The sequence below is a fragment of the Lepisosteus oculatus genome, chromosome 12, assembly GCF_040954835.1.
Source record: "Lepisosteus oculatus isolate fLepOcu1 chromosome 12, fLepOcu1.hap2, whole genome shotgun sequence".
NCBI lineage: Eukaryota > Metazoa > Chordata > Actinopteri > Semionotiformes > Lepisosteidae > Lepisosteus > Lepisosteus oculatus.
In genome coordinates this window covers 14112663-14124061 of record NC_090707.1, presented here as the reverse complement: position 1 = coordinate 14124061, position 11399 = coordinate 14112663, and the positions used below count along the sequence as shown (strand labels likewise).

General features: G+C 34.6%; 1 protein-coding gene across 2 annotated transcripts; it reads left to right on the top strand.

The window, feature by feature from the left end:
* Positions 1 to 302: 302 nt before the first annotated feature.
* Positions 303 to 9093, top strand: LOC107078793 (CD302 antigen-like). Of its 2 annotated transcripts, none has more exons than XM_015358902.2 (5): positions 303 to 866; positions 5096 to 5221; positions 5641 to 5751; positions 7527 to 7709; positions 8261 to 9093. In XM_015358902.2, the coding sequence occupies exons 1-5, from the start codon at positions 785 to 787 to the stop codon at positions 8467 to 8469; spliced, it is 711 nt and encodes a 236-aa protein (XP_015214388.2). In that variant the 5' UTR covers positions 303 to 784; the 3' UTR covers positions 8470 to 9093. The 2 variants fall into 2 exon arrangements, with proteins under 2 accessions (XP_015214388.2, XP_015214390.2); XM_015358904.2 differs by lacking the exon at positions 303 to 866 and adding an exon at positions 1891 to 1990.
* Positions 9094 to 11399: the final 2306 nt, after the last annotated feature.

Here is an 11399-nt window from a genome sequence, read left to right as displayed (position 1 = left end):
AGGATGGAAAACTCAATGCATTGAGAGCTTAACATCCTTGTCCTTGGATTTTGATAAAGGTATTGAAGAAAAATAAATGCTTTGTGACAGCGTTTGTGACAGTTTAGGTTATACCATTGTTTAAGCACTGGCTAACTTGTCTATTTCAAGTCTAAGCTTGAATGATGCTATTATAAGGCACTTGTGCTACATTTTTCCATCAACACTGGAAAGTGGGAATGAATCTGAAAATGTGGCTTAGTTATCTGTAGAGGCTAACACGCTGGTGATCATATATTTTGACGGTTTAAAATGTATTTATATTCCAGTAGGAGGAGTGGGGGTAAAGCACTTTTGTGGTCGTAATATGCACATACTGTATGTTCAGATTTTCAATTCGCTCAGAGAACGCCTCAGTGCAATTTAACGACGCCCGAAAATCTTTATCTTGCACAGCACAGAGAAAAGTGGCGAAAAGCGTCTTTTATTACAGATAACTGCTTTTTTCGTGCACTTCAAGGCTAGTGGGGGAGCTGTGGCAGTATGGAGTAATGCTACTTTTTGTGTTGTTTTATCTACAATATTTAAAGTTCGAGATAATAGTTTGTAAATAAAGTTTCTTAGTTTTCAACCTCCAGTATTACAACAAACGGAACAGTCGCAAAATTAACTCCTATTAATCGGTGCAACAGCTCTGTCGAAAGTTATTTGTGCAAAGTTGTTCATAAATCATATGACTGGTTGACGCCTGAAGATTACGTTTCAAGCGGATGAAAAACTTGGCGTTTGTAAAATCTTTAAAAACATGGAGTCTGTAAAGCGGCATAGCTTTTTTCGCTTGTGCTCGAGTGTTATTTTTCTGCTTTGGGATTATTCTGTTGCGGCTGGTAAGTGTGTATTTTTCCTGATTATTTAGAAAGGAACCAAAAAGCTGACTCATAAACTGCAGATAATTTAAAAAATATAAATATGTAAATTGTAATGTTTTAGTCGTGTTTTTATAAATATAATAAAACGTATCTTATTATTGTTGTACTACCACCTCTGCACTAAATTGTAAATTACAAACTGAAATGCACTCTTCCCGACTATATATTATTTCCACTGTATTGGTAGGTTTAGAAATGTAATACATGCACTAAAATGTTGCGTCACTATGCTGATTAGAACTTGAATTTTAGTTAACTTTGTACTGTGATTACAGCATGAAAAGTAAAACCTTTATTTTCCACCTATTGTTACAGGTATTTTTAATCATGTTATACCGATTTAACAACACTACATATATTAAGAGCTGTGCCTTTTGCTATTGCTACTTATTAAACTTTTATCGTTGTTTATAATAGTAAAAAGGCTAGAGACGGCCTTGAACAGGGTTAAAGACTAAATACATTTTTCTCGCTTGCAGTTTTTGACAAATAGTTTGGTTTAGTAAATTAGAAATCAGTAAATTAGTTTGACATTTTTGAGGATTAGTACAGACTCGTTTTTTTTATATATGACAAATATTGTCTTTCTGCATCATTAAGCAACTAAATGACTAAGGGCAGTTTTGGTATTTTCCAGTTTTTGAAACCAATTGAGCTGTATTTGCAGATGCATTCATTACCTGCAGTCAGAACATAAGTATCGAATGCCATTTAAAATAATACTCAATTTATGAAGAAACACTTTTGAGACATTTGAGAAATTGTTACTTTGGCCTCTTTGGAAGAGACATATACTTAGATTTCTGTTTTCTAAAACTAACAATCACATTTTGATATCAAAGGGTGGTGTGAATGTTTATTAGTGTCAGTGCACAAAGTACTTAGCTTTAGTCACTTGTTGCTATGTGCTGTCACCAATATTAGCAATGATATCTGAACGTTTTCGTCCCACAGAGATTAGGAGGTCCTTAATAAAGGCCTTGTATATCATTTGATGGACCCTGCCTGACGAATCTTACTGGACACAACCAAACATTTGCAAAATTATGTCTCACAAATGTTTACACCTGAGATAACAGGGGGTTAGTCTTTTGCTTTATGTTGTTCTTTATGCCTTGAGAGGTTTTGTACCATGTCCTCTGTCATCATGCAAATTTAACAGTCTACAAAATCTGGCCAAATTGTTTTCTGAAGGAAACAACCAAACAACACTTTTCCTACAGATGCAGCCATCTAAAACAAGGGGGGTATGCTGCGGTACAACGCGGTGGGCATGTCGCGGTATACTGCGATTACCATATGCAAATTAGATTCGAATTTGATTATGTTAATAGTATCCGGAAACACCTTGTAAAACTGGCAGGTGGAGCTGTCACTAGAAAACACCTGGTTTCGAATCCCGATCACTGCTGAGGGACAGTCTTTATTCAGTTAAGAATTTAAGTTGTATACTCTTAAATCTTTTAAATTTAAACTGTGCTTTACAGCATGTTAATCATTATACATTAAAAAGTTGGAATATTTTATGAAAGCAAGATTGCTCAGTTGGACAAAAGTACACAACCTACCACCTTTAACACAAATATTTTAATTATGCAGAAATATTTTATGAAGATATCACTAATACTATAAAAGCTTGTACAAGCTGTAAACTCAAAGTATTACCCTGGTCCACATTCTTTGTAATTGTCTTTGTAAACGAAAATACTTTATTTTTTCATTGACAAAAAGTAACACCACAGCATTTAGTTGATCCGATCACGTATTCGTTTCCAATCATACAAAGTAAGTGTTGAGAATTTCCGATTCACCATGCCTTTCACATGCTCATAAATTATATTAATTTAGGAACATAAACATATTATGTAAACTGTACTGTTTATAGGAAAATTCCTATACTTTACTCAGTAGTGTCTTAAAAACAGCACCCATGGTGTTCAACCCGATTTTATTTACACAGAAGACTGACACAGCTTTGCATTGTGAATCTGTTTTTTTTATGAAAACATGTCAGTGGGGAAAGGTGGACTTGCCCTTATTCTACTTTGAAAATACTTTTGAAACCGGTTTGTTTACAAACAGTATAGACAAAGAGAGAGAGACGCAATAACCGCACAGTGCCAGCCAAATGCACAACATTAATGTAGGGCTTTCAGGCTCATGTGGATTTGCGCCCTACGCTCTGCGGTACCACTGTGTACATACAGTACGAACATGTTGTGATATTTAGAAATATAAAAAATATAATATAGTGCCAATAATATTTGATATTTTAGTTTTTTTAAGAAAAGTTTGTTAAAAGAAAAGTGATGGCGACAGCTGGTTTTGAACACTCAACCTTAAATCATAAATCAGTCATTTAACCTATCACGCTACCAAAGCAGTCATGTGACAAGCACATATCAATGGAAGGTCTTATACTACTGTTTGTGCAACATGACTATATGTTATTATAGTTATACTGTTATTAATTTATTTAGATACGCAAATCCATATTATATACCCTATTAATCCAATTCTAAAAGTATGCTTTTGTTTAATCTGATAACGAGCTTATTTTCAGAAAAGCTTAAAACAATCAATTTTCACAAAGTTTATAAATGTACAGTAATATTGTCAGAAGGAGCGCGTAAAAATAACCACATGTAAGTCTTTGACGCTTAAAATGTTTAGGGAGAAATGGAATACTGGCATGTATTTTTTCTTTAAACTACCAAGACCAACAATATACAGTTTACATAATATGCTTATGTTCCTAAATTAATATTGTTTATGACCTTCAGATGCATTATGCTCCTCTTCTTTTTATGCTCAGCTAATAAAATGTCCCTTTAGTTGTAAAATTCCATATAAATATTCAATACTAAGTGGATTAAAAAAGAGATTAAGTGATTAAATCTTTCCACTACCGACCAATGCCCCTGTCGGTCATTTTGGCCAGCCAATCACGTACTGCGGTATGGGGCGGTGGCATACGCATGGTTGCCCGGAGTATGGGTTTGTACCATACATTTTGAATGGCTGCACCTGTACATTTCAAATGCATCCTAAAGCATATAAAATTAATCAGAAAAGGTCTAGTTCTTATTGAAACCCTAACCCTAGGTCGGGCCCTTTGGGAACACACATACTGTATCAAAAAACATGCCTACAAATATGGTGTTTCAAAAGTCACCCAAATCTCTCCCAATTAGTCAGAAACATTTAAAATAATGTTTCTAAGCAATTTAAATGTGTCTACAGTGAATCTGTTGTTTAAATTTCCAGTATTTTTCTTTTTCTCACATTCTCCTGAAATGGCGCATAAAATGAGCAAGTCTTGTGTCGTTTGTGGGATAGCATGACAATTACCTCTACAGTATGGCTAAAGGTATCATTGTTTTGGGCATTAAATGCAAGGAACAGGATAAATTCACGTGCAGAATGTGTCTTTTCAAACTTTTGATTTTTGACCCTTTTTTAGCGACAGCCACGTGGCTTAAGGGAAGAGAATATCAGTAAGAACACAAGTGCAACTTGTACCTTTAGTGTACCTTTGAAGTTCCTTTTGTGGGAACCGTGATAGCTCTTTGTTGTTGTGATTTTGAAAACACCCCACATGACTGAAACTCCACAATGTTATCATTGTGTAATACAGTCTCCTTTTTATGTCTAGCGCATTCAGTTCAAAGATGATCAGTACGAGCAAACCTGTGAATATGCCGATGATGTGTGTTCTCAATAGTCACTCCACTGAATGTTGCACATACAGTATACTGCAGATTACATGCATGTCATAATCATTTAAACCCTCTCCTGGCTCAGATTTCAAATGTGCAAAATGCTCATACTCTTGTAATCAGCAATGAATCAGAGCATAGAAAATACTGTCTTTAATGATAAGTGTTTATAATGTGCTGTGATTATTTCATTTAATGTTACTAGGTAATTACAACCAGAATACAAGTATTGGAGTCTGCAACACTGAGCGTTTTTTGGTAATATGATATATTATACAGTATATATACAGTGGTTCAGGATTGTTTTTTACTGCAGTAAGATGGTCATTTCATCTTCTGAATACTAAACTAAGCATAAAAGTGTTTAAAAGTATAATCTGCCATAAGTTGTTTAAGAATAACCTGGTATACCACAAACCATAAGAGATACAAAACTGTTAATGCCTGAACTCTGAATTATCTCCACAGATTGCCCTGCAGATGGACACACCTGGGTTCCTTTTGAAAACAGTTGTTATTATTTTGTTCATGGACAAGATGACATTGCAAAGAGCTACACAATTGAAGATGCAAAACATATCTGCAAGGAATATGGTACCATTATTGTTTCACTCTAATACTATAAGACTGGAAAGTTCATTATACAGCTGGACATAGTGGGATTTTTTAATGTTTCATAATTAGGCACAATACTCCTCTTATCGTTTAGAGAGAAAACACAGGAAATGTGAATATTTTATTTCAATCCATATTTTATTTCACATTGGACTGCAATGTGTTTTATACATTTTTTTTACTGGAAGTGCAGCCATATTGAAATGACTTCTTACAGTTAAATGTAGCCATATGCTATAAAAATCTAAGAACAATTTTTACATTCTGTTATGAAGAGATTTGGAATTATAGAATTAATTTTCAGGATTAGTTGATTATTTTAAAATTTGCAATATTAACTGAAGAAAACTGAACCTTCTTTTTGGCAATATGTTATTTTCTAAAATTTTACTTGACAGGTCTTCTGAGCATCAACACTATTGAAGAGAATAATTTCATTGTTAAATACAGCTCCTTTGTGTGGAAAGACCAAATAAATGTGTGGTTGGGCATGTTCTATGATAGTGACAGTAAGTAAAAAACATTAAATGACATTAATGAAAATTACTATATGAAAAAGTATTAAATGACCTGGAAGGGTTAGTGATAATGCAAGTTATGTGTAATTTACTCACACATTACTTTGTTCAGAAAACTGTTTTAATTTATTTTTATCTAGTTTTTTCAATTCCCTTTCCCCCATATTTGATATGTCCCAGGTTGATTAGAACAAGCAGAACAGGTGACTAGTGGTTCATTTCTGATTTGGTTCTTTTACCATTGAACCTGCTCAGTTCACCAAGTAGTTTTGTTTTGTTTGGATTTTGTTTTCTGGTCTCAGGGGAGGACTTAGGGATTATTTTGGTAAGGTTGAGGTCAACAAGCATCAGAAAATGGAGTTTTGAAGGGAAAAAAAAGTTAATTTCGTATCAGCCTGTAATTTCTAGATATTGCTTTTGTGCCTTTTCAACTCAGAAAATAATTTTATTTCGAGGCTTCACAAAATCAGGAAGTTAATGTTCTTTGGAAAACAGTACTATAGAAAACACAATTTACATTACGTAAGATCAAGGCCTTCTTACTGAAACTAAGATGGTTGATGTCCTTGTATTCCCGTGTGGGTAGTTTTATTTTTTGACTTCCTGAATTTATTTTATTGAAATTGACCTAATTTCTGGGGACCCATGTGTTCTCTGGGTTTCATTCTAGGTGATTTTATCTGATAACAATTTAAAAAGGTTTTAGGCTCTGGAATTATTCCCAGAAAAGGAATATCCTACTCAGTCTCGGATAACTCTATCTTTATAAACTTGAACAGTGAAGAATTTGAGGAGACCTGATTTAAGCATTCAGAATGCTTAAGGCTATCTACAGTGTCAATCTATTGAAGGTCTTCAGAATCAACCATTAAAAAAATGAACCAGAGGACACAAGTGGAAACATAGTAAGGTTATGGGAGTTAAGCTACCCTACAAAACTGGCAAAGCTGACACCATGACTTACTTAAAGAAATGCCTATCACTTAGCTATTGGAAACAAAATATGTTAGGTCGAATGAGTGGCCTCTCTCTCTTTGTAACCATTCTTATGTTCACTTAGTTGTCAGTGAAGTATTTGGAAGCTCGGTTGGATCAAAACACACAGAAAGTGCTAGTGCTAAGCTGAAAGTGCTAATGTTAAGCCACAAGTAGTACCAATACCCTAAAGGATGGGCAAGTCATTCCTTGCATTCATTATCTACCCGATAGTCACGAGGTACAAAAATCTAATTTTTAACAGTACAAAAAATAAAACCAGTTATAAACAGAGTAATGTTGAACCTAATCTCATGTGCCAGGTCAGATATTTCTAAACAAGGTGATATACCCATTACTGTTTTTTTCCCTTATTTTACCTATGGTTTGGAATAAAATAACCTCTATATTTGTGGACCATATGTTTCTTCATGAGTAAAGTACTGTACCATTCTTTTTGTTATTGTTGTTTCAAATTTGATATAATAGTGGTTACTTTACTCCTCATGCATTTGGCAATACCCAAGACATCATAAAAGAAAACTGCATTTCTATCTTGGTGAAAAAACTGACAGAGCAGCTGCTTGTTGTTTCCAGATCAATTTCATGAGCTCCAGAAAATCAAGGCCTTTTTTTGAGCCTCTGCATTCCTTTATCTTATTCCACGCACCAGATAAACAGGGGATCCAGTGACCTTGTAGGGAGAAAAAACAAAACAATTTAAAGGCACAGTCATTTTTGTAGTGGATCTTTTATGTAGAGTGCACTCATTCCCTTTTTTCTCTGAGCAGGTGATTCTCTGAAGTGGTTTGATAAAACGGATGTAGTTTTAAACAACTGGGACAATAGCTCCACAGACCTGGCTTTGATTGATGTCTGTGCGGCCTTACACACCAGCTCAGGGAAGTGGGTGAAAGTGAGCTGTGAGGACGACCCTGAACACGGTGTTGTCTGTGAAAGCGCTCAGAGTAACAGTAAGAGTATGCTTTTTGTATTCAGAAATGTCTGGTCCAAGGTTATCGGTGTGTTAACAACACAAGCTCGGTTAATAGTTATCATCAAGGCCTCTTGTATAACGGGGTTTCCAATCTCCCTAAAATGTTCTGTGAAGTTTTCTGAAAGTGCTTTAAAAGTCTTGCTCAGGAAAGTCAGCATCACAGTTTGGGAAATCTTATTAGATTATGTTATTTACCTTGTACAGTATGTGATAAAATAGACAAATTGTGTTTTTTTTTCTTTCTGGTCTCAAAGTTTTACAGGTACTTTTTTTCAGAAAATATTTATATCTCACATTTGTACATACATATATATATATGCAGTGGACCAGATTATTTAAGTATAATAAATCACAAATTAAGGCTGAATTAAATTTAGTTGCCTTCAGGCCTTAAGGTCACTGTAAGACTTGGGTAAACAGTTTGTACTAAAGGCTTCCTTTGGCTAAGTGCATAATGTTTGTGGGGTCTACAATGATGACATCCTTTTGAACTGCATCCTTTTAAAAAAAATGTTTTGTCCCTTTCAGGTAAAGATAATCGACCTCTGTTCTCGGCACTAGTTATTCTGAGTGTTCTGATCATTATCGGGATATCAGCTGTGGTCTGGTTCTTGCATCAGAAAAATTACTTCAGCTCCACTTCGTTTACATCATTTGAGTACCACCCTCCATTTAGATCACCGTCTGGCGATGAGACTTCTTTAGTGGAAGCAGAAGAAAAAGAATACACGGCGTAAATGAACAATCACCCAAGAAGCTGGAAGTCCTTATTAAAAAGGGTTTAATAATTAATCAGCTCTGGAAATTGTTCTTCTGGGAACAGTTAGAACAACCACTACAGGGAGCAATTCCCTTACACAAGACACACATTTTAGTGGAATTTACGACCACCCATTCCTCATTATTTTGCTCTTTTAGTGAGATATAATGAGAAACTTTGTGCACAGAATAAGAAGGCTGCTGCTGGCTTCTGTTTGTCACACTTGGCTGTGGTTCGTGATTGTTAAGTGACATTATGACTTCCGATGTACAAAAGGAATATTCCTCATTATAACATTGAAGAACTATTTTAACATCTTTTAAAAGCATTTTTTTCCCAAATGCCGTTTGGAATCCCAAGTATCCAATTTATATTTTGATACTCCGCTGTGTTCTGTATCTTTTTAATCACTGTGCTGTCAATTGCACTTGTTTATTGTAGTCTGCTGGTCTTTTCTGATTTTGCCTCTCCACCTCAAGCATTTTGCATAAGCTGTGCCAAAGAACAAAAAACAGTGATTACTACCAGTGCAAACTGTTTGTAACACAACGTAGCAAGTCAATGTAAAATTACCTTAAATAAAAATTTATTTAGGTTGAAATGTTTTTTAATTATAAAGGTTTTTCACTTGCCTTCCTCTATTCTGCATTGCTTTCTCCACCTCATTTGCTTCCATTTTCTACGGCTTACATTCATGTGGGGACTTAATGGAACATTATATTTCTTAAGTATTAAGTATTAAGGGTTAAAAGGTTTCGCTTTAAAAGCTGTTCAAGATCCCTCCCTTATCTGCATGTCTCTCTCTCCAACCTTCCCTACTTCATTATCTATTACATTGCTAGGAAGGCTGATGCATTACTGTACCCATCTCTTGCACATTTTTCAGTGTTTTCATGGTGGGGTTCGATGAATATTATAACCATAGCCTCACAGTATAAAAATACTACCAGTAATATTCCATAATATTTTTAGATTCACAGAACTATTAAATTTTTCCTTTCTTTTTCTGGGATTATCATTAATTTCATTAATGTAAAGGAGCTCTAGGGAACAGGAAACTTTAAAACATTTTAAAAAATGCACATTCTGCAGTGTATAATAAAGCATTGTCTTACATTAGCAACACTGTTAAAACTTGTCAAGGATCACCTCCCTCCCAATAGCTGATGTGTGGGAGCATACTGGTGCGCTTTGATTGCGATACATCATCCAGAGTGGGTTACACATTGGTGGTGGTGGAGGGGAGTCCCCGTGAACTGTAAACCTCTTTGAGTGAAGTGTCCAGATAAGAACTATATAAATTTAAAGAATTATTACACCAGTATAATACTTCAGTGATAAAAGGCCCAGATTATTCCTGGGAAACGCGGAAAGGATCAAATAATTTTCCATTCACGAAACTATTTAAGTGAATTGATTTACATTTAAATAGTGATGCAACATACGATCAAGTACCTTAACACAATAGAAAGAGAATATCATATTTTTATATTAAGTAATAAGATAAATTAAAATGACATGGAAAAGAGCTGGTTTTTAGACTTTTAATTACACCGTTATTGCCTTAATCTGCGATGAATCTCCTGCCCATACAAGCGGTCTCCATGTTCCCAGAGGTCATCCAACTTTCTCAGGGGAACCAAGTATTTAAAAAAAAAAGAGAACCTTAGTATGCTCTTAGGCAGTGATAATACTTGAACCTTAAATTGTTAACCGAAACTGTTGATGGACTAATGTCATTTCACATGTAAAGAACAGCTTTAAAACATGAACTGCAGATACATTCTGTCCGCCAAGTAATGGATAAAAGAACTGAACCTTTTTAGTCTTTAAAGAGTAGACTCACGGGAAATCTGATTCACATATCCAGCATCTTCAAAAGCACTGATAAATAGACGATTTCATAATCAAGTGAAGCTCAGAAGACAGAAGTGGAATCTGCACAGTAGTGACTAAGTTAAGAATGGGAATTACTTCTTTACATAAAGGCTTGCTAAAGCCTTGAAATATTAGCTTCTTTCAAGAAATGGCTGGGTAGCATAACTGGATAAATTAGGTACTAGCAACCAAACAGACTAGGTCAGGGATCTCCAGACCCACTCTTAGAGAACCCCAATCCAGCACATTTTATAGGCAGCCTTTAAATCATCCATTTTTAAAGGCCTGGAACAATTTAACTTATCAATTAAACCTGTTGTTCAATTAAGTAGAGATCATTTGGAAAAAATCTAAATATTCTTCAGCTCTCAATGACCAGTGATTCTTCGCTGGAACATTTCTTGCTTGATTAATCAATTATTTAAACAAGTCTTCCAAATCTTTGAAAGGGGATTTGCTACTGCAATCTTACAAGAATGTTTCAATGTTGCTAGACGGTACAAATATTTGCCAGATGGTTCAAGAATTTTATGATTTGTTGATTTTACTGTATACCATAACTTAGTCTTCAAACTAATGAAACATTGAATCATATTTCTTTTAAAGTGATGTCTTAGTTTAATGCACATACCTTAATTTTTGTAGCAAACCCAAGTAGAATGAGCACACAACTGAAAATTGTTAAGCTATAAAATTAAACCATTTGGGCAACAAAAGACTGCACATTTGTGAACAAAACATGTACTGACAATGACACATTATAAAAGACAAAAAGGCAAGTATGAAGGAACATCTAACTTTATTAATCTTAAAACAACAATTTCATCAAAATGTAAGTCAAGGCAAATACATACTGATTAACTATTAAACATAAAGTAAATCTAGAATTGCAGTATAAATGTGAATTATGTAAATTATCTTAATTTATAACGAAAAAGTGAATAGTGAAAAAAACAAAAATGTCCCAAAACTCTTTCCAATAATCTTTCCTGGTTCTTGCAATGTCATTACCTCTGGCCTCCTGCCCTG